This window comes from Culex quinquefasciatus, chromosome 3, assembly GCF_015732765.1.
Source record: "Culex quinquefasciatus strain JHB chromosome 3, VPISU_Cqui_1.0_pri_paternal, whole genome shotgun sequence".
NCBI lineage: Eukaryota > Metazoa > Arthropoda > Insecta > Diptera > Culicidae > Culex > Culex quinquefasciatus.
Genome location: NC_051863.1, coordinates 33231914 through 33259818, shown reverse-complemented (window position 1 = coordinate 33259818; position 27905 = coordinate 33231914). Strand labels below are relative to the sequence as shown.

Sequence of the window (27905 nt, the reverse complement as noted above, 5' to 3'; positions counted from 1 at the left end):
AAGTCAAGATAGCACGATCTGAGTGTCAACATTGCACGGAGTTTTTGCAGTTTTTGTTGAATATCTCTAAATTGAAATCGAGTTTTGGGGATCTTTAAAACAAATATAAATATCAATATTAAAAAAAAAATTGAAAACTGTGTGGTTGTCTACGATTCCACAAATCGCCTTTTCTTAATAATTTTTGATTTGGATGAAACTTTGTCAATGCATTCCCTATGTGAAAAGAAGTAATTTTTATTCAAGTCTCCCTATAATTTTGTGGGCTAGAAAATCTGTATCTTGAGAAGGGATTTTCTGATCGATTTGGTGTCTTGGGCAAAGTTGTAGATTATGATTATAATACGACATATAATGTTTTAGGGAACTAAAAAAAACATCTTTTTTACGTTTTTTGAGTTTAAAAAGTAATTCTTGAAAGAAAAACATATCTGAAAATAATATTTTAAAAAGCTGACATGATTTCCTTTTCTATGGAACTTTGAAAATCAGGCAATTGGTTTCAGAGATACAGAGCCTCATAAAAAATTCGAATCGATGAAAATGAATTTTTGTAATTTTCAACTAACAATATCTCCATATAATATAATGTAAAAATTGTTCACATTTGCGAAATTTTGTGACCTTCACAGTGAAACTATTTCAAAAATGTTATAATTTGGTCGTAAATATGACATGAGGAAAAAAAAAAATGCATTTTAAGACAATTTCAAAAGGCAGACAATTTTTAACAACATTTATGTCATTTCAATAAAAATTACTGTTAAAAGAAAAAAAAGTGTTATGGAATCATTTTGAAAAAATCCGTTTTTGCATAAGCGTTTGTTAACAGTTTATGTTATCGTAACAAAATTTGTTATTGGTCTTATATCGGTTGAAAGCCAAAACAACTTGAGAATAACGTTTTTTGTTATTGTTAGGTTTTTTCGAAGAATATCTTAAAATGTTATTAGTCTGTTATTACAATAAAAATTTAATAACAAAAAAATAACGACGAATAACAAATCATGTTATAAATAACATTAAATTGGCCTAATATTTTCAAATATCAAACAACGTTATTCCCAAGTTATTTCCGTCTGCTCGGGTTGTGAGACTCTAATTTAGAAGCGAATTGCCCAATTTTCAAAATTCCAGTAAGAAAATTATAGGAAATTTTTATTACAGACATTTTAGTACCTTCGAAACTACGGGAACTATCGATAGAATTTTTTACTCATCCCCTATGCTACTATTTCCATAAAGATTTGCAACATAATTTCTCATTTTTTATAATGAAATTATTTCAGGATTGGGTCCGTAAGTATAACAATTTCAGAATAAGAAGACAGTAACTTCCTTGATTGCTATGTACCCTAAAAAACAAAATTTGGGAAATGCTTTTCTTTCAAGATATATTTTTAAACTGCAAAAAACGAAAAGAAATCGAATATAAATACCCAAAAAAGACTATAACCTGAGAACGGTACATTTTATCAATGAAATGTTAAGTACTTTTCGATTTTAAATTCAATTTAGCTTTGAAAAAATGATTTTTAGAAATTTTTTGTCCAGATTTTCGATAATTTCCAAAAAATGATATCACTATGGCTCAAAAGAAGTTTTTTTGGACTCCTAAAACATCAAAAAATCGAAAATGAAAATAATACCAATTTTTTCCGAAAAGTCTACGATGTCTATAAGACTTCACATTTACAATTCATCATCGTTTTTTTTTATTTTGATATCGTTTCGAGATGCATTTTTTAAGCATGTTATTATTGAATTCTAAAAAGTGGAAGGTGTCGTACTATCCCACCGTAATTAGATATCAATAAAATTACCTCGGATTCGTGAACAAGGATCACGAAAATCGAAAAGGGGTCGGAAGAACTGCTCTGTGAATTTTCCAACAACTATAATTTTTTTTTGAAGATAAACAAGAAGTTCGGTTGATTGTCATGAATAAAACTTGGACTGTTTTGCATTGACCTAATTTAAATGACTTCCGTGCTAAATAAAAATCGACGCTCAAACAAGTAATAAAACTCAGTTCAATTTCTTGTTCAACCTCGATCACTAAATTTAATTGCCGTTCTGACCACATCGATCAGCGATCAGACAAGGTGATCTTAACTCCCCGAACCCCACCCACTCTGCCGGAGCCGGAAGAGAAAGGCCAAACAAACAAAATAAAAAAAAATACGAAAAAAAGCTCACCAGATCTGGGTTTAACCACCGTTATAAACTTTCGTCAGCAAGCTCATGTGTGTGTGCGTTTGGTTGCGATCGCCCGCGACGATTAACATACATTTGGCAGCCAAAGTCTTCTGGTTCTCTTCTGCACACAGCCAAAGGCCAGCCCCCCCGATCGCCGGTGGGCTCTGATTGATCGGACTGTCAGTGTCTTGACTTACAAATGAAAATGGACAATTCCGTTTTTTTTTAAATATTTAAGGAAACTAAACTTATTTAATTTAACTAATAATAAAAAATTGCAAGCAAAATTAAATAAAACTATGAAAACAAAAAATTCAATACTCAAACAAGAGAGAAAAAAAGAAGCTGATGGAGAAGCCGGTTTGTCCACGGTCGTGGTCAAGGTGACAACCCCTCGTCCTCTCTCGACAGAAGGAAATTACGAATGCCTCGAGGCGAGTCGGGGAAGAAATGACCGAAATGAGGTTAAGAATGGCACTGGCTGAGGCTGAAGAAAGCAAAAAAAAAAAATAAAAGCAGGAGAAAAAGTGGGAGAGGAAACCGGCAGTGAAATGACCAAAATAAGCTGCGAGATTTATGTCACGATTCGGGGCGCTTACCGGTTTTGGCGCTATTGATTTGCGCAAATGGGGTTATGAATTGAGCGGAAAAAATATGACGACATTTGCAATGGGATGAGTAATTCGAAACGAAATTATCCGCATAATAAAAAAAACTAAATTTCATAATTCAAGCCTGATTTTTGAAATTTAGAAAAAAGAAATCCAGTGCAAAACGCTTTTTTATTATAATAGTTATGCTATAACATCAAAAGTTGGCACAATGTAATAGGATTTATGAAAAAAAGCATTTACGTCTTTTTATTTTTTTTATAGATCTGTGGTTCTAAAATAAAAAAAAATAGTAAAAAGATTTAATACTAAATTAAGGAGTTTTTTTTCATTTTTTGTTTTTCCAATGTTCTGCTAATCAGTTTTTTACTAAAAAAAATCAGGATTGTGCCTGCAAGAGTGATGAGTGAAGGGACGCGTTGGTTGGGGGAAATTATTCAATTATGTTCCACCAGTGCAAGCGGATGGTTGTGTTTGTGTGCAAAATTAAAAAAAAGTAAAAAAAAATAAAAAAAAAACAAATTAGAATTGTGAGATGGATTTTTGCGGTGTTCGTTTTGTGCTGTATTCGGGATCGTAAAAATCAAGAGTGAGTCGCGCTGTAGTTATAAAACAAGATCGATCTTGAAAATTATTTATATTAATCGGTGAGTTATTGTGTGCTTCGAGCCCTTTCTTCATCATCGCTGATTAACGGTTGAGTTCGTTAGGTTTATCGCGTCTTTTTTTGTGTTGAAAAAACCTTCCCATAGCTCCGTAGCTCGGAGGGCTCGACGTCGGTTGTTTGTGTGTTAAGCCCTCTCCATAGCATCGTAGCTCGAGAGGCAACGAAAATCAATACCTTATCTAGCTTACAGAAAAAAGATCGGAAGGCACTTGATGGTTGAGTTCGTCGCGTCCATACCGTAACAAATTTATGAACTAAATGATTATATAATTAAAAATCAGACAACGCTATCATTGCAGCATTGCGTTTAACACCTCATTTTATAAATAAATATTATTTGGTTTTATCTTTCCACAGCCGGCTGTCTAAGATTAAACCATTTCATTAAAAATTTAACAACAGTTAAACAGGAAATGTCTCATCCGCAGCATCCGATTGTTTATACCTTTCAACAAACATTATGATTTTGGGTCGCATCATCATCTTCTATGATGAATCCTGACCAAACACCCTATCCTACTAACACATTTTCAGGTTCCTGGCGCTCATGGGGTGTAAGCACAGGGAAAAACCAGCTGCGCTAGTAGCAATCTGCGCTAACTAACATTCCCGTCCCTTAAGATCGAGATCTACAAACTGACATGGCGGGCGCCGTTGGTGGACAATGACTATTACCTATTCGCAACTGATTTTGTTTTGGCAATCATGGTGTTTTATCTGCTGTTGATAAGGGAAACACCACTTGATAGTCGAAGCCTATGATCAGTAGTGCTGAAAGGATATTACGGTTCTGTTCAGCAACGGAGGAGCAACCATGGGTGGTCTCTCATGCTCATGCTCATGTTCTGGTAATCAGTTTTTTACTGACAATTTTATGTATCCCTTTTTATACGAGTTCATAGTGATAGTGACAAAGAACGTTTTTCGTAGATTTTTTAGTTATTGTCCAAAAATTAATATAATCTTTTCAAACTCAAAACACATTGCCAATATTAAAAAAGGGTTTGAAGGTAATCTCTACTCTACCAAATTGATGAATTGCATAAAATTGAAAAAAAAACTATCCACCTGTAAGGTTAGGTAAGTTAAAAATCGGTTAAAAAAATCCAGAAATTTTAAATTAAACCTATGGAATTTTTCAAAACATCATATGACCTATTCTTCGGCTCCTTTTCAAAAAAATCTCAAGTTTTTTTCAGCGTTTTGGCTGTAGTGGTAAAATAAAACAAGAAAACCCCCAATTTTATTGAATTTTTGGAAAGATAATTGATTTTCCTACAAAGAAATATCATGCAGAAGTAACCATATAGTACCTGTGCTTCCCCTGAAATGAAAATGTAGCGTGACGGGACAACATCGTAAAACTGGACTTTTAAAATGCACACTACAAAAATCGCTACTGTTTTGCCAGTTTGATTTTTAAAAACCTTTGCTCTTCTACACATTATCACAAATTAAAAAACGAATCTTTTGCTCCTTGAACTGAACGAATTGGTTGAAATTTGAGTTTTTGCCAGCCATTTCTTTTCGTGACGGGACAACGAAAGGAGCAGATTTGTGAAAAAACTCCTCTGCCATTCAATGGCTTGCAGACCATATTTGGTCAATATTTTTGGGTTCTGAGGTAAGTAAACGCATTTAAAGCACATTGCAATTATTGAATCATAATAAAAATGAAATCATTCATATTAAAAATCACATTGAAAATTGAAAAAAGTGACATTTTGGTGTAGCTTCGCTAAGAATCGGTCATATGAGCAATTCTCTACCAAATCTGGAAATGGATTTTCTTTGTTTTTTTTTTATTTGGCTTAAACTCTTTGTTTTTTTTTATTTGGCAATTCTCTACCAAATCTGGAAATGGATTTTCTTTGTTTTTTTTTATTTGGCTTAAACTTTACTGGGGCCTTCCCTTTGACAAAGAAGCTATTTTGTGTCATTGGTTCACCCATACAAGTATCCATACAATATTGACAGCTGTCCATGCAAAAATGGTACGCAAATATTCAAACATCTGTAACTTTCAAATGAATTTTCTGATCAATTTGGTGTCTTGGGAAAAATTGTATTTATTGTTGACGAGTATATAGAAAAATATAGGTGCACGGAAAAAAGCCAATTTTTCCAGTATTTACCACAATTTCCCAAAATACATACTTTTTGATTTTCAAGATTTTTTTATATGTTCTAGGAGACAAAAACCCTTAACTTTTGAGCCAAAGAGAAGTAAAAATAGTGAATTTGGGATATAGCCACCGAGAGTTTGATTTAAACGAAATATTTGTAGTTTTTCGATTTAAAAAAATAGTGACCATGAGTTACCATTTCTGTTTTTTTAAAGTTCAGAAAATTTGGAGCTGCTGTGGTTGGCCATATTCCTGGTGTCACCGGGGAACCTGAAATCGGTTCCAAAGTGGCCAGATTGTTCAAATACGGTTGTGGTGGTCATAAATGAGAATTATTTTGAATGCGTTGTAATTTGCATCCTGTTTTGCTGGTTTTTTGTTTGATAAAATGTTAACCACTCCGTAGGTTCCGCGGAATTCTCCGTAACCGGTTCCGGGTTGGCCAGTGGCCACCAAAGCATTCCCACAGACCAGTTTTAAGTTGGTGCTTCAAAACCATGAATTATGACACCCATATTGTTAGGTTCATAACGGGAAACATGCGTTTTAAAACCAAATACTATATTTTTTTAAACTACGTTGTTTATGGACCACTTAATTTTACTAAAAATCATCCAAATTGCTTCAAACTTTAACCAAATATTATATTATACAACAAGATTATATTCTTATATTTTTTATATCCATCGTTAAAAAAATCTAAAAAATCAAAACGTAAAAAATATTGCCAGGGTGGCAAGCTCAGTCCTCCTTTATGAAAATATGGCATAAAAAAACAAGTTTCAAAGCCAAATTTTAATGAGAAGTTTTGATTACTGAAATGTACAAAACTAAAATTCTGCTAAAGAAACCGGAAATTAACTCTCAAGGAACGCTTGTTTTTTCACCGCTAATAGCAGATTGCCGCTTAGAGTTGCCTCATTCAGACTTATTTACTCTTTTGCTGGACATCATGTTTTTTTTTGTGTTTTATAGGAGAAAAAAAGGCATAAAACAGCAGTAAGTTTCTCTGTTTCATGTTCTGAGAGTCGTTTCGACAAAAAAAGTGTCTGGTGCTGACGAGGTTGTAACAAACTTAATATCTACTTTGGTCTCTTCTTAAGTTTTTTTTTTTTGTTTATGAAGATGAATCTGTATGTTTTTATTCATCATGCGTCATCTAAAGTGTCGTAAAATTAAAGAGTCAAGACATTCGATGGCGCAGCATCTTTAAGCCTCTGTTAAATGTTTTAAAATTTCTAGGAATTTTTAAATTTACATTGAAATGAGATAGACTTGGATTGATTCCTGTGGTCTTTTGCAAATCGAAATGTTTGTTAACATAAGGAAACGCAACGCAATGATATATTGAATTGATTGCCAATTATGACTTACTACACCGCAAATTTATGAGGTGTCTTATATCAATCAATCAGTGCTTACCATCCAATCAATGCAACAACCTGTCCGAAAACACTTCAAAGCCCCCTTGCTGCCACTTCCCTCACGAAATAGTTTTATAACCGCCAATTGAACAATTGCATAACCCCATCAGAAAATAATTTAGCCAAAACAAAACGCCAATTTCACACACCTCCAACAACCTGTGCTGGTGCTCATTTTCAGCTCAACTTTTTATGTTGTTTCTGGGTATATTTCTTTCGCTTCTGCGACTCAATTGGATTCCAAGGTAGCTCCGTCTGAGAGCGCGCCTCTACCGAGGTGTTTGGCCAAATTTTCGCGCCTGGAAAGTGATGCAGCTATTAATGGTAGCGGAACGATCACTTAACATTTTCCATAGCCGATTCACACCTCTTGAGTGCACCACAGATAAGTGGATTGGATTGTTGAGTGAGTTTGAAAGTTGCATTTCAGAATTTGACTAGTATATGGATCATTCCAGGTCAACTGAGTACACTTTTGGACTCGACATTCACCGATTTGGACCAAACTTGGAGGGAACGTTCATCTATCGATAGTTAACAGAAATTCCAAGTTTGGTGCTGATTGGACCATCCCTCTATTTTTGGCACGACCCTCTTTTTTTGACGATTTTCTAAAAAACTTTTTTTCTTTTAATCATAACTTTGCAACTATTTGAGCAAAAGACTTTCTACAGGTTGCATTTTATTAAAAAATTGTCCAGGGAATTCGATAAAAATAAAATTTTAACCCTTAAATGCGCACTAATATTATATTTTAACGCTTTAAGGGTGCACAGCAATCAAGGAAGTAGTTGTTTTTCTTATTCCAAAATTGACAAACTTACGGACCCAATCCTGCAACAATCTGTTTGTAAAAATAGGCAAATTTTGTTGTAAATAGACAGTAGACAGTACTTTAGGGGATGAATAAAAAAATATTTCGATTGTTTCCGTTGTTTCGAAAATACTAAAATATCTGTAACAAAAATCTTGGTGTAAAAGCTCTGGTTGATGTGCACCGTTAAGTATTAAAATTCAAATTTGACTAATTCCTTATATTTATATTTGTTTTATTTTATCACCATCGTGTTCCCCGGACAATTTTACATAATAATCAATGTAGACCTCAAACTAAAATGAACTATTGGCGAGATACAGCGATTTTACTGAAAATAGTTTGATTTTGCGCTGCACTCTGTCATATGAATTCAAATCCGAAATAAGTTTCTCACATATGAAAACCGAGTGCTGCGCAAAATCAAACTTTTTTCAGTAAAATCGCTGTATCTCGCCAATAGTTTATTTTAGTTTGAGGTCTACAATGATTATTATGTAAAATTATACGGGGAACACGATGGTGATAAAATAAAACAAATAAAGTATAAGGAATTGTGTTGCGATTACCCCAGAAAGGATTCTGGAAACAGATCACATTTTACAAAATCTACAGGGGGAGGAAGGACGTGTGGACATACCATACCAATTACTACAATTATTGCTTTCTCATAAAAGTAACCTCAAAAATTATGATACATATCGCAAATCAATCCAGAGACCCGTAATATTTTGTTTTCAATTGCTCCTTTGAATTTTGCTCTATAACAAATATTGTAACTTGTTAAAATTTCGTAAAAATCTCATCTTCATGCACAACCGAATTTCCACAGAAGCATAATTCCAACACTATTTTTCTCGATTACCTCCCCCAGGTCTGCTGCTGGTCGCGACATGTGCCTGCCTAGTCAGCGCTCTGCCCCCGAATCAGCGCTTCTCGCGGGATAACGATGGGCCACACCTGGTGGGCCTCTCGACCAACGTCATCACCGCCAGTCTGCTCAAGGGCAGCATGGAGTCGAGCGCAAACCAGGTGTTTTCCCCGATCGGCTTTTCCTCGATCCTGGCCATGATTAGCGAGGGCGCCGAGGGCCAAACGCTGCAGGAGTTCTACGACGTGTTCAAGTTTCCCAACGATAAGGTTGCTGGTAAGGTTTGGAAAAGGGGGAAATTGATTGAGAGAGATTGTAACGAGCGTTTGCTTTCTCATTTGTAGTTCGGAACGCCTTCGACAAGTCCTTGAAGCGGTTGAACTCGCAGAACCCGTCCAACGAGCCGCAGTTCAAGAGTTGGTTCTACATCTACAAGAACAACTCGGTCAAGCCGGGCTTCCGGAACGTGCTGCTGAACAATTACTACGTGGACGTGCGTGATATCGAGCGTAACGATTACAATTTTGATGAGCCTAAGACGTCGCTTGGACCGATCGAGCCTTCGATCGATTTGACGCCGGATCCAGCACCAACGGTTGTTAACACTCCGGCGGCGGTCGTTCCGTCCAACAACAACAGCAAGGACATAATCGAGTTTGAGGATCTGAAGATCAAGGCGTTGCCAGTGGAGGACAGCGTTCGCGCGGAAGCCGCGATCAACTCCAAGTACGACGAAGTCACCGAGGATGAGAATCCCAAGTTTGACAAAAACATTGACGACAAGGAGTACGTGGAACCGAACAAGATCAAGGAGGAGATCGCCAAGCAGAAGGAGGAGCACACCAATGAGGTCCTGGACGAACCATTGCTGAAAGCGATTGAAGAAGTGGATCACTTTGTGCTGGATACTCCGCAGCGGATGAGTTTGTCGTTGAAGCGGCTTGAGGATGACGAACACGAGATCATGCACGCGGTGGAGAGTCAGGTCTCCAGGAGGAGGTTCAACGTGCGCCGATCGTTCCTATCCGGTGATATCGCGTCTGCTCTCAGTGGGAACTCGCTGGTCGGCAGGAAGGCCGATACCAGCGATGGTGAGCAAAGCGAATCCAAGATGCTGCTGTTCAACGGTCTGTACTACCGAGGAAGTTGGGCGACCCCATTCCAGGTGAGATCATATAAGCGCATGATCATTTCTTTTAAGCACTGAACATGATTATTTAATTACAGATGAAATCAAAACCCGGAAGCTTCTTCGTCAACGGTCAAGAATCGCAAGTTATGCTGATGCAGACCATGGGCAAATTTGGCGTTGGATCTAGCCAGGAGCTGGATGCCAAGTTCGTCGAGATGCCATACAATGTAATACGCTGAGATGTTTTCCCAGGTTCCTAAAACTAACCTGCTCACCTTCTTTTTACAGAACACCCGCTACACCCTGCTGGTTATGGTGCCAAACCGATCGGAAGGACTGAAGGATCTGATCAAGAACTTCAACAGCGACAGTCTGAGCAGTGCTCAGAAAAGTCTCGTGCAAAAGTCGGTTCAGATCACCTTGCCAAAGTTCCACATTGACACTACGAGCAGGGCCGAGAAGGCACTGGCTAAGGTAGAGGTTCCAAGATTCGACAAAACTGTACCGCTTGCTAACCATTTCCTCTGTTTTAGCTGGGACTGATCACGATGTTCACGTCCAAGGCGGACCTTAGCGGAATCACCGACGAGCAGAAGATCCACGTGGATGAACTGGTGCAGCACGTGTCCATCCGAGTGGACGAAGGAGCCAGCAGCGAGCTGTCGCTGTCCGCCGCCAATGCCGTCGAAGCCAAGACCGGCGACGATCAGGACATCGAAGAGGTCACCACCGTAGCGGCGTCAGCGGAAACGGCGGCGGCAGAACAGTTTGTCGTTGACCGGCCATTCGTATTCTTCGTGCGTGATACGCTCGACGGTACGGTGATAGTCGCGGGCAAGATCACCGACGTCCCAGCCGCGGACGAGTGATCGTCGCCGCTTAGGCGCTTAGCACTAGGCTAGTGAACATACAAATATTAACGTTCTAGTTAAGCTAACTCCTTCTCGACTGTGCACTTGAAGTTGCATTCATCAGCATTTTCAGGGTTACGCCAATAGTTTAGCCAGTAGGTTAATAAAACACACACTCCAATAGCTTCACCATTTTCCACAAACATTTTTGTCCATAAATCACACAGGAACAGCACACTTCGCAGCACTTTCAACCACGCGTCTCGATTCGACAGACCCCTTTGAGCAACTCGGTGGAATCGCCCCAACAAAAATGTCATAACTAGGTTTACGAAAGCAAAATTTACGCATCTTGTGCTGGTTTTTCATAAGATGATGTTAATTTATACCAAAAAGAAGCGATTTCCACTGCGCGAGCACCGCCGGAATCATTGAAAGGACATTTCCGGGTTGGCGTTGAGCGTTCAAAATTCGCTCAACGCAACACGGAAATGTACGCCAAAACTTAAATTCATCTTTTCAAAATATGAAAAATTTATTTTGAAATTGTATTGGAATTTCGACTGAGGTGGTGCTCGCTGTTGTTCATTGATACAGGAGAGCGAGATTGACACTGGAAAAACAAAAAAAAATACACATCTCACTCGTGATGAATGCAGTTTCGACTTTAATGAAAATAAAAAGACACACAATTTTACTGATGTTTCGACAGGAGGACCCTTAGTTTAAGCCTATTTATGTGTAAAACCTTAAATTATTTTTAGTAAGATGGAAAATAAAAGAAAGAAAATCTGTTTCATAAAGCGATTGTTTTATTGTCTACTTTCCGATGGTAAATTAATTGTATTGTACTGTACTGGAATTTCGTCGCTTGTGTGATATCATGTGACACGTCATGTCTTTTCACAGCAGTCGTTTCACAAGATAGCACACAAGCGACGACTTGCCAATATTCTCAAAAAAGGGAACAATTCGGGAATATTTGATTTTTTACAAATAGTCGGGAATCCCATTTTTTTTTATTATCTATTTCTAAAACAATATTTCAATCAATTAAACACAATCCGTTATGAGCAATGAACTTCAAATTTTATGTTCCATTCACAAATGGACAAATGGAAAATGAAGAGGTTAATAAATTTTAAATCGTTATAAATATTTGATGATTTGGCACACATCTTCATAATTTATATGAGTTGAAAGATTTTTATTAATTTTTGGCAAAGTTTATCGTAATGAAAAAGCGTTTAGCTCTTCATGTTATTTTTTGCAGATTGATAGGAAAAACTTGAATTCTCATGCAACTGATATTCATAGCAAAAAAAAAAACGTTTAAAATACTGGCAACTCACGCTTTTTATTTGAATTAAACTATAAAATTTCGAACTCATTGATTTTGCAAAGTTTTTTTTTTTAGTTTGAATTTGATTTCGTAAAACAAGAAATCTTGATAAAAAAATATTTTTACACGAATTATTAGATGATTTGAAATATTTTGAAACATGATCTCTTGTAGCACCAACGGGGTCAAAAAGTTGGAAATGCAACTTCACCGGCTCTTGGAAACCTTGGAAAAAAGTTGGAAATGCCTTTTTCATTGTAACTTAGGGTAGACGCATCTGTTTCGGATCTACCTTGTTGGGGGTGATTCTTGAAAAAAAAATTCCGGGGTTCCTTGGCCAATTTTTTTGTTCGGCCCGTATTTTTTGTTTGACCATTAGGGTAACGTACGCCGGGGTCGGGTCAATCGGCAGAAAACCGATCGGCAGAATGTCGAATGGCAGAATGCCAAATGGCAGAAAATCACATGGCAGAAAGGACAAATAGCAGAATAGGTCAAATGGCAGAATATTAAATGGCGGAAAAGGTCAATCAGCAGAAAATTAAAAGGCAGAAAATTAATTGGCAGAATAAGTCAAAGAGCCGAAAAATCAAAAGGCAGAAAAATCAAAAGGCAGAAAAATTAAAAAGCAGAAAAGTTAAATGGCAGAACGTTAATAAGCAGAAAAATTAATTGGCAGAAAATTAATTAGCAGAAAATTAAATGGCAGAAAGTTGATCAGCAGAAAAAATAAATAGCAGAAAATTAAATGGCAGAAAATTTAACGGCAGAATAGTTAGTTGGCAGAATAGTTAAATGGCAGAATAGTCAAATGGCAGAACAGCCAAATGGCAGAATAATCAAATGGCGGAATAATTAATTAGCAGAAGAGTTGAATGGCAGAATAGTTAAATAGCAGAATGTCAAATGGCAGAATAAATAATTCACAGGAGAGTTGAATGGCAGAATAGTCCAATGGCAGAACAGTCAAATGGCAGAATAGTCAAACGGCAGAATAGTCCAATGGCAGAACAGTCAAATGGCAGAATAGTCAAACGGCAGAATAGTCAAATGGCAGAATTCACTTGATTTAATATTAATAGTACGTTCATTTGAAGTGCTGGTGCGGCACTGAGTGCCGCACTCGTCGGTGCCAGTTTTGATTCAATCGAACGTCATTTGTCAGTGTGCGTGGAACTCGCATGAAACTGAAAAATATCGAGTGCGGCACTAGAGTTTCAGTTCCAAGATGGCAGCGAAACTCGTGCGGAACTAGCACGAGTTTTTCCAAAGAAACACTTAGCTTATATTGTAACTTCAGTGTTTATTCAACATAAACAGTTTATCAAACAGTTCATGCAATAAAAGTGAGCAATTCTCTACCAAAACCGGAAATGGATTTTATTTGTATTTTTTGATTTGGCTCAAACTTTGTGGGGGCCTTCCCTATGACCAAATAAGCTATTTTGTGTCATTGGTTCACCCATACAAGTCTCCATACAATTTTGGCTGCTGTCCATACAAAAATGGTATGTAAATATTCAAACAGCTGTAACTTTTGAGTGAATTTTCTGATCAATTTGGTGTCTTCGGCAAAGTTGTAGGTATTGTTGAGGACAATTGAGAAAAAATATGCACACGGAAAAAAAATTTGCAGATTTTTTTATCAACTTTTTTTTCACTAAAACTCAATTTCCCAAAATACGTATTTTTTGATTTTCGAGATTTTTTGATATGTTTTAGGGGACTAAAATCCGCAACTTTTGAGCTATAGAGAAACATGGTCAAAAAATCTGCCGCCAAGTTATGTTTTTAATTTTTTAAAAATAGTGACCATGAGCGACCATTTCTAAAAATATTTTTTTTTGAAAAGTTCAGAAAATTTGCTATAAAATTGTCTAAGAGACATTGAAGATTGGACCTCGGGTTGCTGAGATACAGCTGCTTTAAGAAAAAGAAACACGAAAATTGAAGTTTTCTATGTCTCACCAAAACAACCCACCATTTTCTAATGTCGATATCTCAGCAACTAATGGTCCAATTTTCAATGTTAATACATGAAACATTCGTGAAATTGAATATTACGCCCATTTTAAATGTTAGTCTTGATTTAATTGTTTCCAAAATATTTTTTTCGAAAAGATCGGAAAATTTAACGAATGTTTCATGTATTAACATTGAAAATCGGACCATTAGTTGCTGAGATATCGACATTAGAAAATGGTGGGTTGTTTTGGTGAGACTTAGAAAACTTCAATTTTCGTGTTTCTTTTTCTTAAAGCGGCTGTATCTCAGCAACCCGAGGTCCAATCTTCAATGTCTCTTAGACAATTTTATAGCAAATTTTCTGAACTTTTCAAAAAAAAATATTTTTAGAAATGGTCGCTCATGGTCACTATTTTTAAAAATCGAAAAACTGCAAATATTTTGCTAAAATCAAACTTTCGGTGGCTATATCTTGAAAACGAAGTCCTTTATCAAAAAATTGTAAAGTACTTTTCGATTGCAAATTCAATTTTGCATTAAAAAATAACTTCAAATTAGTTTTTACATGAAATTTGGTTTTTTTTCCAAAAATCACTATTTTTCAAAAATTCATAACTTGGCGGCAGATTTTTTGACCATGTTTCTCTATAGCTCAAAAGTTGCGGATTTTAGTCCCCTAAAACATATCAAAAAATCTCGAAAATCAAAAAATACGTATTTTGGGAAATTGAGTTTTAGTGAAAAAAAAGTTGATAAAAAAATCTGCAAATTTTTTTTCCGTGTGCATATTTTTTCTCAATTGTCCTCAACAATACCTACAACTTTGCCGAAGACACCAAATTGATCAGAAAATTCACTCAAAAGTTACAGCTGTTTGAATATTTACATACCATTTTTGTATGGACAGCAGCCAAAATTGTATGGAGACTTGTATGGGTGAACCAATGACACAAAATAGCTTATTTGGTCATAGGGAAGGCCCCCACAAAGTTTGAGCCAAATCAAAAAATACAAATAAAATCCATTTCCGGTTTTGGTAGAGAATTGCTCACTTTTATTGCATGAACTGTTTGATAAACTGTTTATGTTGAATAAACACTGAAGTTACAATATAAGCTAAGTGTTTCTTTGGAAAAACTCGTGCTAGTTCCGCACGAGTTTCGCTGCCATCTTGGAACTGAAACTCTAGTGCCGCACTCGATATTTTTTCAGTTTCATGCGAGTTCCACGCACACTGACAAATGACGTTCGATTGAATCAAAACTGGCACCGACGAGTGCGGCACTCAGTGCCGCACCAGCACTTCAAATGAACGTACTATTAATATTAAATCAAGTGAATTCTGCCATTTGACTATTCTGCCGTTTGACTATTCTGCCATTTGACTGTTCTGCCATTGGACTATTCTGCCGTTTGACTATTCTGCCATTTGACTGTTCTGCCATTGGACTATTCTGCCATTCAACTCTCCTGTGAATTATTTATTCTGCCATTTGACATTCTGCTATTTAACTATTCTGCCATTCAACTCTTCTGCTAATTAATTATTCCGCCATTTGATTATTCTGCCATTTGGCTGTTCTGCCATTTGACTATTCTGCCATATAACTATTCTGCCAACTAACTATTCTGCCGTTTAATTTTCTGCCATTTAATTTTCTGCTATTTATTTTTTCTGCTGATCAACTTTCTGCCATTTAATTTTCTGCTAATTAATTTTCTGCCAATTAATTTTTCTGCTTATTAACGTTCTGCCATTTAACTTTTCTGCTTTTTAATTTTTCTGCCTTTTGATTTTTCTGCCATTTGATTTTTCGGCTTCTTAATTTTCTGCTCATTGACCCTTTCTGCCGATTGACCTTTTCTGCCATATTATATTCTGCCATTTGACCTTTTCTGCCATTTATCATTCGGCCATTTATTTTTCTGCCGATTGAAATTTCTGCCATTTGGCATTCTGCCATTCGGCATTCTGCCGTTCGGTTTTCTGCCGATTGACCCGACCCCACGTACGCCGTGTTAGGTTGGTCCGAAAAATGGCAATTTTCGTCGATTTTTGCAAAAAAAAAACACATTTTTCAAAAAATCATAACTCCGCACCATTCCAACCGATTTTAGCTGTGCTAGGCGCAAAAGAAGGGTGATTAGTTTGGCTATTTGGGAAAAATAGTAAGAAGTTTCAAAAATCTAGCTTAACATTTAAAAAGGTCGTATGAAAACTTAAAATGCTGTTTTGAAGGTCTCGGTACCAGAGAGCCTATGTCTGAAAATATTTTTATCGGATTCCTCGGAAAATTTCACATAACATGTCAAAAAATGGTGAAGTTATGTTTTCAATACTCTAAGATACGATTTTTTGAAAGTAAAAACTGGGGTTTTCGACGCGTTACGCCCAAAACTAGGAAAATGACGAAAACGGGAATAAACGACTTTTTTCACTAAAACTGCGATAACTTGAAAATTTCAGCGATGACCTATACATGTTAAGGTACCAAAAGTTGCGTATTTCAATTACAAAAATTTTGGTACCATAACATGTATAGGTCATCGTTGAAGTTTTCAAGTTATCGCAGTTTTAGTGAAAAACGTCGATTTTTTCCCGTTTTCGTAATTTTCCCATTTTTGCGCGTGGCGTGTCGAAAAACCCAGTTTTTATTTTCAAAAAACCTTATCTCAGAGTATTGAAAACATAACTTCACCATTTTTTGATATATTATGTGAAATTTTCCGAGGAATCCGATAAAAATATTTTCAGGCATAGGCCCTTTGGTACCGAGACCTTCAAAACAGCATTTTAAGTTTTCATACGACCTTTTCAAATGTTAAGCTAGATTTTTGAAACTTCTTACTATTTTTCGCAAATAGCCAAACTAATCACCTTTCTTTTGCGTCTAGGACAGCTAAAATCGGATAAAATGGCGTGAAGATAGAATTTAAAAAAAAGTGGTTTTTGCGAAAATCGACGAAAATTGTCATTTTTCGGACCACCCTAACACGGCGTACGTCACCCAAATGGCCAGACAAAAAAATACGGATCTAATTAATTCGGCCAAGGAACCCCCAGAAAAATTTCGAGCCCGATCGGAGAATTTTTTTTTTCGAATCATGCTGTTTTCGTGGGGAATAGCGGTATATTACCATAAAATTGCTAAATAAACATTTTGGAGTGGATACAACACCGTTTTGGGGGTCTTTGTATCGAAAGAATTGATTTTTTGTTGAAATGTCGTACCAACCCGGAATTGCGTCGTCGGAAAATCCGCCGTGCCATCGGAAAGGGCATAAAATTTCCGATCTTTTGATACCCAAACATCAAGGTTTCAATAAAACCCACGTTTTAAAATATCTAGGTTAAAAATTTTGTGACGGTTGTTACAGTTATGGTAGCAACCTGCAAAAAGGCCAAAAAATGTATGGAAAACAAAGACTTTCTGATTTTTTTGCTCAGGTATTTAAAAACGTGGGCAATGCCTTTTAGTATTACACCGTGAGACATTAATGTGTAAAATCTTCTAAATGAAACATATAGACTAAAATTGTATTCATCGTATGAAATGAACTTTGTTTTCCATGATGCTCACATTATATATAGTGCTAAAATGGTTTCCCTTTTTACTTTCCGGTTCTCAATATAAATAAACGTAATTGACCATAAAGCTCCAAAGAAAGATTTTGTATGTTTTAAGGTTGAATCCTAAAAACATTTATTTCGATGCAACAAAATAATTGTGTAGCATCTTATAATTTTGGGGTTATGTATTGTTATTAAAAGAAAAATGTGTGTAAAATTTCTAAAATATAACATTCTGTACTTAGAACGGTTGTTTTTTAAAAGCAAATATTTTCATATCCTGTCTTGGTAGTAAACTATCAATGTGTATAATGAAACCACATCCAAAAAACTGCAAATAATCTAGAAATAAAATCTCAATGGAAAAAAAAGAAATACAAAGCGAAAACAGGTTTAAAATATGCACCGTCATTCGAAGGTATGTTATTTGCAGATTTCTTTCCATATTTTTTTTTTTGTTTGGAGAAAAATGCTTGAACGTTTTAATTAATTGTTTGCAACAAAAAATATTTTTTGTTATTAACCATTTTATAATGGTCTTTTATGCTAAATTTTAGAGATTCATCGGTCCAAGTTGATCCTTTCTACAAAACTACTAATAATTTGCATAATTTTCCTTCGTTAATTCCGATCTTCGCCAGCATAGAACTCTCCACATCTGTCACAAATGTGTTCCTCCAATAGACGATGCTTATTTTTATTTCCTTTCAGCTATGAAGCCAGGTAGGCAAGGTAGGTGGAGCACCACCATCAAGCGGCAACAACAAGTTCACAGCAAAAAAACCGGCTTTCGACCACGATGGTGTCTCATCCTCGTCATCTCGCTCGAATATCTCTCAGAGTTTGTGTTGTCTCATATTAGCTTAGGCGGTCTAGAAATCTTCACCCCGGTCAGTCTTCGGTACGGTATCGTCCAAGTTGGGTGTCTGTCGTCCATCCATCCATGGACATCTCGGTAGTAGTACGCCTCAAGTACAATCGTTAGTCAATTATCACCTCGAGTTGAACGCGAAACGGGTGTCGAGTTGTTGGGGAAACCCTTCTGGTGCGAAGTTCAGGGTTGATAAACAAACTGGATTGATACCGTCGGACACGCTGGATCGCTGGATTAGCTGCTCATCATGTACAAGCTTGTAGTTGGTAAAGTGTCCACTCTGCGTAAAATTAAGTGAAACGATTCAGATTGCAAAATTCCAGAAGGGTTTGTCACCTACTCATAATTTGCTGCAACAAAAACAACCCTGAGTCCATCTTCAAAACCTGTTTTGAGTAAAGCTTCCATATAATGAAGTCACACTTTTATGGCACAAATCTGTATCAAACTCGGCAGCACGAACGGATTTTGCCGTTCTTATCAAAAAACTTTCCAGATTTCTTCTTCTTGTTCGATGATTAAGCCTGCAGGATCATTGGATGTAGCTGTACCGTAACACCAATCGTCTTCGGGGAATTCCCAAAACGTTTTTTTTTTTAAACCGGTCAAACTGGCGCGCCTTTATTGCGGATTCGGTTTGCAGGAAGAGATGTTTTTTGGAAGCTTTCGATGCTATGCTAATAATATCAGATTTGTAATTTTTCTATCATAACAAACACGTGCACCTTTGTTTAAAACGTTTATTAACTTCTTCAATTATAAACATAAAAAAATATTGAAATACATTTAAGAAGTATATTTACGTTGATCTCGAAAGTTAACAATGCTTAAATCTTAAATTACAAAACTTCCATCAAGACGGGTACGAATGGCTTGGGCTGATTGGTTTATGAGGAGTTATTTGTAAATTGCAAATAATAATTATTATTTTAAAGTGATGATCAACTTTTCTTGAAGATAAATAATAATGTACTGCTCTATTTACTTATTTAATACAGCTTTATTGGCGACAATGGCCATTCTCGGCTATGCAGAAAGCCCCAGAAACATTTTAGACCGATTTTGTTCAGCAGACAATAAAGCAAGCTGTAAGTAATATTTTATTTGAGTGAAACCCTGTAACTTAAAAAGTTCTTAATATCTCTTCTTCCAGCATACGGCGTATGGCAAGCGTTCCAAACCATCTGCACCGCCACTCAGCACCGGGACCCGGTGGGCTGCTGCAACTACGTCAACCAGGTTGCCCGAGAAAGGCCCAACATGTTCTTGTGCCCCTCAGATAATGGTTACTTCTTCTCGCCCAACGATTGCGGTGAGACTATTGCCATATCCAGCCGATTTGGACCGGACGCCATTATGTTCCCCACGGAAGATTCGGAACAGCAGGTCCGGTCAACCCAACGGCAGGTTGCTCAACAGCTTAGTCAGGTTACGCCCAGACCTGTAGTCCAGAAGCCATTACAGATGCAGGGACCAGTTCGACGGCCTCAGCCGTTGGAGGACAACGATTACGAAGATGTGCCACCAGCCGTACTGGTTGATACCGTTGGATACCAAGCTATGGAGTTTGCGCTTAATTTGTTTAAGGTGAGGTTTTGACATTTTAAGCCGTTTAAGGCCTTCACTAAATGTTTTCTTTACAGTCACTAAATGTTCAAGGGGACTCCGTGATAAGTCCTCTTCAACCACAGCAACTTCTCTCCAACCTCATAGAAGTTGCCAGTCTTGCAGCCCGTTCTGAGTTATTCCGCGCCATTCGGTTATATCCGGAACAACTAGCTAGGCTCATCAAATCCCTGGACAGAATATCCAAATCGACAGTGAACACGATTGAAACGGCTGCGGCCAACTTCTTTGCCCGGGACTCAAAAGTGAACCAGACTTACCATCAAGCACTCAAACTGCGTGACGTCGACGTCATCCCCGTAGACTTCAGCCACCCGGCGCAAGCAGCTCGTCAAGCCAACAATTGGGTTTCCGAAAAGACACACCGACTTATCAACGAGATTCTGAATCCAGGTAGGATCAGAAACCTTCAAGCCGTACCCACCAATTACTAACATCTTCTCACACATTTAAGGATCCGTAAACGCCTACACGCGAATGGTTTTGGCAAACTCCATCTTCTTCAAGGGCAAGTGGAAGTACACCTTTATCAAAACCGAACCGAGCACGTTCCAGGCGACTCCCAACCGTAAGATCTCCATCAACAGCATGTTCCAGCTGAACAAACTACGCTACGGCGAAAAACAATTCGCCGACGGAAACGGTCTCCGTTGGGTGGAACTTCCCTACGAGGGAGACAACCTCGCCATGCTGGTATTCCTACCGCTTCAACCCCACAGGCTTCAGGAGGCCCTCCGTCAACTCCAGCCGTACGACCTGGCCTCCATCATGGCAGAACTTCACGTTCCTTACATCAACACCAAGGTGAACCTTCGTCTGCCCAGGTTCACCCTCACCGATTCGGTCTCCCTAATCCCGGCCCTCCAATCGCTGGGCGTCAACGCGATCTTCAACGACAAGGACGCTCTGCCGTACCTTAGCAGGGATGCCACCCTCGTTTCGGACGTTACTCAACGGTCCTACCTGAGTGTGGACGAGTTCGGGACGAAGGCGACCTCGGTGGCGTCGCTGTCGATCGTGACGCTCAGCATTACGCCCCAGTTCCGGGACGTCAAGTTTGACGTGGACCAGCCGTTCGCGCTTATGATCGTGGACAAGCAGGAACGGTATCCGATCTTTATCGGGCAGGTGTACGAGCCGCAGGAGTGAGTGGTAACGGAGTTGTTCAGATACGTTTTTTAAATAAACCATTTATAAATTAAACATAGGTTTTTTCTTCACGGTCGACATCAATGTTACCTTAAAAAACAGTTTGGAGTTAAATAAATTAAATTCATTTGTTAACCTTTTTCCTTTTTAGTATTTCGTATATAAACCAACAAAGTTAAGTTATGCTTAATTATTTCGTCGAACCAGTGTTGCTAGTCACAACACCGAGTTTGTTTGCACATTCTCAACTTATATAGAGGCAAATATTAGACATTCCAGATAATAACGTGCAAACATAAATTAATTTTTATAGAAAGGATTTTGTTGATCCAAACTTTTTAGTCTTTAATTATTTTATTACCTTGGAGTGTTTACACTCTAATGCTTTTTTTAATTTTTATATTGCGTTCAATTTTCCCGGGTTTTGAATTTCCCCGGAAACGGGAAAAATATTTTAAGAATCCCGGGAATTCCCGGGATCCCGGGATATTTTTGTTTTGTTTTTCAAGCTCAAAATCATAGAATTAGCTCTTATTAGTTTTTTTTAATAACTTTTAAACAAATGGCTACAATAAAAAAAATGAATTCTGGGGTGACTTTGATAGTCATAGTTTGTCTTGTTAAATCGGATATAAGGTCTTCAAACTTTATTTTAACTTAAAACTTACCATCACTAAGGTTGCTGGAATAGTTTTTAAGTAAACATTAATATTAATATTTAGTTAGCTAAGTTTATAAGCTTTTTAACAAAATACGTATAAATTTTAGGTAAAATTGATAAAAAGTCAGAACTTTGCTTGAAATTCAAACGTATAAAACAAACAAGATAAAGCTATGTTTCAACCAAAAATGAATGACAAAATTCAAACACAAGGAAAGATTTCCGTTAAAGAAATGTTGTTTAAATTCACTCCCTGATAACTTGAAAAACAAAACTGTAAAATGTTTAGAATGCATTGTGTAACATTCAGTTTTGTAAATGAGTGATAGGAAAAACTATCATTTGATGATAAACTTCACCAAACATCAGAAAGGATAGTGACCGTCATAAAGCTTTTGAATTATCTTCTTTTATCTCGTGTTTGCCAGCAAGAGCATTCTTTTTCTATCACTCCTTCTCTTTTCCTCGTGCACGCACACTCACCGGGAAAGTTTTGTGGTGGCTTTTGTGGCTACGCCCTATTGAGCGGGATGGTTGGGAATGTCGGAATGAGAGAGAAAAAGAGAATGGCACATGGGAGTGTGTAAACTCGAGATCAAGACCGACAATTTTATTTGCTGATAATTGCGCGACAGAAAGAAAGGCAGTGAAAAAGGAGATGAGATTACGGACATGACAAGTCTCTGAGAACTAAAGTTAGATATTTTTACAACTCTGTTAACGTTTATTTTGAATTTATATTCAAAATGGGCACATTAAAGCTTTTACAAATTTTGATTATTGAGGCAACATATTGCACGAAGACGCGAAACTTTCGGATGAAAAGACGTGAAACACGACATTTTGTGATACTTTTTGTTTCAAAATTTTTAAAATCATTGTCGAAAATTGAAGTGGGGAGAAACATGAGAGAAATTTACTTCAAGTCTTTAAAAAAAATAAAATAATATTACAGGACTTTCCCAAAACATGTTTAATTTTCTTGAAGTCATTCAGAGCCCAACACATAAGCCAAATTTGCATAAACCGCGATGAACAAACAGGGCCGTATAACTCATCCAGCCAGACTGGTGTTTGTGAGACTCTCCCTCACCCGAGGAACGATCGAAACGTGGCGCAGTAGTCGGGCTGAAGTTGACTTAACGTTCAGTAGTTGATCTCGCGTGATCGCGTCAAGATCGCCGAGTCAGAACCAGTGCCATACGATAGTAACCTGTAGATTTCCAACGGGTGGTGGAACGCTACGAAAACGGAACCCGGGTTTAATCGTTCTAATGTGGTAGAACCAGAACGTCAGCGGCTCAACCATGAAGATACTGATAATTTTAAGTGGTAAGAACATGTTTTGCTGTATACTTTTTGTAATTTGATTAACTTGAAATCCCAAAAAAAGACTAAACAACGAAATCATGAGTGTAACAATGAATCCCCGTTGGAAAAGATTACAATTTTGGAAAAACCCAAATCGTGGTTAAACCCTTCGTAACTGGTTTGATCGCTCGAACTATACCGGTATAGAACGAGCGTTTTGTTCGCATCGAAGATCGTCGTCGTCGTGCCTTGGCCGACAGTTATCAGTGTTGTCTTTGGACGACCTTTCAGCTGGCGCGGGATCAGATCGCGAACACCATAACAAAACAGAGCCGCCAGTGCCACTAGTAAGATCACATCAGCGTTCTGGGGGGAAACCCCGGGCGCGTTATCTCTCTCTCTCCTGTAGAGTTGCGATGCGAATGCAAGCTTATTTATTGTATGTAAACTTTATTTGATTGTGAACTAAGAACGCTCTTCAACGTCTGCAAAAATGTAGACAAATAATACAAATGTTCTCTAAATGAAACTTAATATACTCATAGCTATCGATAGGGTTGTCAGATCTTCAATCTTTCGGACGCGTCTTTTGATTACGCAGCCTTGGATTGGTTGCATGCATGTTGCATTTATCAGACTATCTGAAATTATAAGTGCTTATAACTTTTGATATAACAATGTTTTGGACTTGATGGCAGCCAAAATTTGGTACAGTCACAACAACCAACCAATAAAATTTGACTCAAATGGGGAATGTTATGTTTGAAGTGAGACAATAAAAAGCGAAAATTCGATTCGATTATTTCAAGTTGAATTGAGCTCGGATACTTAAAACTTCGGATAATCGAGGCTTTGGGTATTCGATTCTGGAAAATGTTTACAATACACCATATTCTTTTTTTAAGTCACCTTTTTAAAAAGAGTCTCGATTTGAGCAACTTTTTTAAGTCATGGCTTAAAATGAGAATGTTCATGACTTAAATTGAGAATATGACTTAAATTAAGAATCTTTGAGATTTCGTAATTTGTCAGAGAATTTTCAAAATGTATCAGTTGTATTTTGTTTGGTTATGTTCTTCAAATATTTGAGCATGGTTTTGGAACACTTGGGATGTTCTAGTCCATCCAAAACTTCCGGAAATTTTGTGCAACAGGCTTATCAAAGAAATAAGTCGAAAATTCAACATTTTGACAACGGATCCTACCCAGACTGCTTCAGTGAGTATGGTAGGCTACACTACACAGTTGTAACAACTTATTAGGATGATCTGGGTCATCCAAGACCTGCTTGAAGTTAAGACCGGTTGGTCTACCACCATAACAAGCAAGATGTCGACGGTTTTTGACCCCGGAACATATCCCCATAGCTTCAGTGAGTATGGTAGACTGTTTGCTCATGCGTTGGGATGTCCTGGGTCATCCACTGTAGCTATGTGGATATGTTTCGGGGTCAAAAACAGTCGACCTCTTGCTTTTTACGGCGGTAGACCCACAGATCTTAACTCCAGGGAGTCCTTGAAAAAAATTCCGGAAGTTTCAGATGGACTAGAAATCCCAGATGTTCCAAAACCATGCTCAAATGTTTTAATAACATAACCAAACAAAATACAACTCAAACATTTTGAAAATTCTCCGACAAATTTCGAAATCTTCAAGATTCTTAATTTAAGAGCGAGTCCACGAGCAAAGCATACCCATCTCACCAATCTGCCTGAAATTTTCAGGGGTTGTTTGTACATATAAAACTAGCATCTGGCCAAAATATGAGCACTCTAGGTCCACGGGAAGTGGGTTAGAAAAAAATTATGAAGCTGCTTTTTTCTGGTGTCATCTAGTATCCTTGGAAACGAGCTTGATTTTCAAAAAATGTGAATCGAAGAGTTTTTTTTAACTTTTATTTTTTAAAGGGTTAAAATGGATCAAAATAAACATTTTTATGTATGTTTCTATTGTGAAATTGTCTCAGAAACACGAATATGATAAAATTATCACCAGAAAATGGGATTTAAGGGGTCCCCCCAGCAAAAATTTACAACAAAAAATTTCACTAAAAGTAAAAGTGTCTTTTTAATATGTTAAACTGCCTTACCCAAAGCGTTCTCAGTTTTAGATGGTAGTCCCAGATGTCCCCTACAAGCTGCCGGTCGAACCGAGTTGATATCTGGATGTAACACTTTTTTATTTGAGTTTGAAAATTATGCTATTTTTTCACAAAAACGCCAATAACTCCCTTTAGATTTAACCAATCGGGATGCTCTACCCTGCATTTTGTTGCATTTTTTGAGCCCTTTCAGATGCATTTTGAATTTTGAAATTTAATAGAATTTTGCCAAAGTTATAGCCTCTTTAAGATTTTTGACGTTTCTGAACCTTTAAACTTTGTGTCCCGATTTGCCCCACTTCCCGTTGACTTGAGTGCTCATATTTTGGCCAGATGCTAGTTTTATATGTACAAACAACCCCTGAAAATTTCAAGCAGATTGGTGAGGTCCAAACGAGGTCCCATACAAAGGGGTATGCCCTGTTCGTGGACTCGCTCTTAAGTCATATTCTCAATTTAAGTCATGGACATTCTTTTTTTAAACGATTCTCGATTTAAACACCCCCATTTCGTTGTGTAAATCAAGAATATGGTGTATTTTTGGGTTTGATGACGAAATGAATGTCTACAATCGCAAAAAAATAATTTCAAAGTGTATTTTCTTTATTTCACAGTATACATATCCTATGCGCTTGCTCAGGGCCATAGGGAAAGAAAACAAACTATCCAGCGACAACAGGCATCTGATTTACACGATCCAAGATCATGTAACTTCGACTCTGATGACAAATGGGCCTGCGTGTGCGAACAACTAAATCTAGAGCGTCAGACGTGTGAGTCCGAAATCGACCGAACACTTCAGCTCAATCCAAAATACAAGATCTGCCGAGAAGTCTCACCATACTACGTCGCAAAGGGCCAATGCCGCAATGAAGCGGCATGGTCGCAGTCCAACAACCCTTCCGGAAAAGCAATGCAATTTGCTCTGGATCTATTCAAAGCGGCCGATCCCAAGAATCCGGACAAGAACTACGTCATCAGCCCGTTGTCGCCGCAGATTCTACTGGCACAGCTGACCGAGGGATGTTCCGATGATGCACGCCACGAGATGATCAATGGCATCAAGTTGAACAGCGGCGAAGCGGCCTCGTTGATCCGTTCGCTGCACGAGACGGCTAACAAGGATGACGCCATGAACAAGTTGGACATTGCCTCAATCTTCTACAAGTCCAAGAACATGAACCTGACGGACGAGTTCAACCATTCTAGGAAGCAGAACCAAATCAAGCTGGAAAACATTGACTTTTCAGACACTGCGAATGCGGTTCAGGAGATAAACAATTGGGTTTCGCAGAAAACTCGCGGAAACATTCAGGAAATTGTTTCCGAACGTGAGTAATTCTCATAGCACTGCTAGCGCAGAAAACTTTTCATAAACTATCTCTCTACCTTCATCTAGAAAATCTCTCACCGGATATGTCAATGCTGCTACTAAACGCCATCTACTTCAAGGGAACCTGGCGGTACAAGTTCAACGAGACCAACAAGCGGGCAAGTTTCCAAATCGCCCAAAACAACAAAATGTCGGTTCACATGATGAAGCAAACCAATCGCTTGCGCTTCGGTGAAATCAACTTTGGCGAATACTGGGACCCGGACACCGGACTGCGCTGGGTTGAGCTGCCGTACGAGGGTGACCAGCTGTCCATGATTCTGCTGCTGCCCAAGACCCGCTTTGAGCTGGACAAGAATCTCGAGCAAGTCACCGGCGCTCATTTGCAGGACATTTTCAAAGTCATCAAACGAGACTACAATCCCACTAAAATTCACCTCCAGCTGCCCAAATTTACGATCAAGGACTCAATCTCGCTAGTTGAACCGTTGAAGAAGGTAGGAAAGAATTAACTCACTTTGGAACATCAGAGATCTCAAAACACACTTTACCGATCCTTCCAGCTCGGCGTGAAGCAGATCTTCGAGAGCGACACGGCGCTCAACAGGCTGTCCAAGAGCCCGGTTAAGGTGGGTGACGTCAAGCAGGATTCGTTCCTGAGCGTCGACGAGAAGGGAACGACGGCGACGGCCGTCAGCAAGATCACGATCATCCCGCTCAGCCTGAACGCGTACGAAGATATCCACTTCGATTGCGACGAGCCGTTCATGGTGATGATCGTGGACAAAACGAGCGAAATTCCGCTGTTTATGGGCAAAATTAAGCAGCCACTCAAGGCCACCCAGGAAAATAGGAAGCAAGGCTAGTGGATAAGATGATTTTCCTAAATTCTCATTTGAAACTCAATAAATAAATACTGAATCAAATGTGACATGATGGCAAATAAAATTAAAGATTTCCACTAACGTTTGAACCAACAAATAGTGATTTGTTCAATATATGGGTAATTCTCCGCCAACTCACACAGCAGTTATCCCGACCCCTCTTCGATTTGCGTGAAACTTTGTCCTAAGGGATAACTTTTGTCCCTAATCACGAATCCGAGGTCCGTTTTTTGATATCTCGTGACGGAGGGGCGGTACGACCCCTTCCATTTTTGAACATGCGAAAAAAGAGGTGTTTTTCAATCATTTGCAGCCGGAAACGGTGATGAGATAGAAATTTGGTGTCAAAGGGACTTTTATGTAAAATTAGACGCCCGATTTGATGGCGTACTC

General features: G+C 37.9%; 3 protein-coding genes across 6 annotated transcripts in view; all 3 read left to right on the top strand.

Annotated features, from left to right (window-relative positions):
- The window catches only part of LOC6045187, a 29161-nt gene extending 17663 nt beyond the window's left edge, over positions 1-11498 (top strand). For all 4 annotated transcript variants that reach the window (XM_038261481.1, XM_038261484.1, XM_038261483.1 and 1 more), the window contains exons 3-7: positions 8716-8988; positions 9057-9877; positions 9940-10071; positions 10133-10318; positions 10378-11498. In XM_038261481.1, the coding sequence (XP_038117409.1) occupies positions 8716-8988; positions 9057-9877; positions 9940-10071; positions 10133-10318; positions 10378-10713 (1748 nt within the window). In that variant the 3' untranslated portion in view covers positions 10714-11498. The remainder of the gene's footprint in view (positions 1-8715; positions 8989-9056; positions 9878-9939; positions 10072-10132; positions 10319-10377) is intronic.
- Positions 11499-18361: 6863 nt separating this feature from the next.
- On the top strand, positions 18362-21276 carry LOC6050656 (antichymotrypsin-2). The gene is made up of 5 exons (XM_038261485.1): positions 18362-18713; positions 19446-19535; positions 19601-20034; positions 20091-20466; positions 20528-21276. Exons 1-5 carry the CDS (start codon positions 18695-18697, stop codon positions 21220-21222), a joined length of 1614 nt encoding a protein of 537 aa, XP_038117413.1. The 5' UTR covers positions 18362-18694; the 3' UTR covers positions 21223-21276.
- A 1743-nt stretch (positions 21277-23019) lies between these two features.
- On the top strand, positions 23020-27609 carry LOC6050655 (leukocyte elastase inhibitor). Its single transcript, XM_001867187.2, has 4 exons — positions 23020-23215; positions 25910-26626; positions 26695-27125; positions 27192-27609. Exons 1-4 carry the CDS (start codon positions 23191-23193, stop codon positions 27492-27494), a joined length of 1476 nt encoding a protein of 491 aa, XP_001867222.2. The 5' UTR covers positions 23020-23190; the 3' UTR covers positions 27495-27609.
- The last annotated feature ends 296 nt before the right edge of the window (positions 27610-27905 follow it).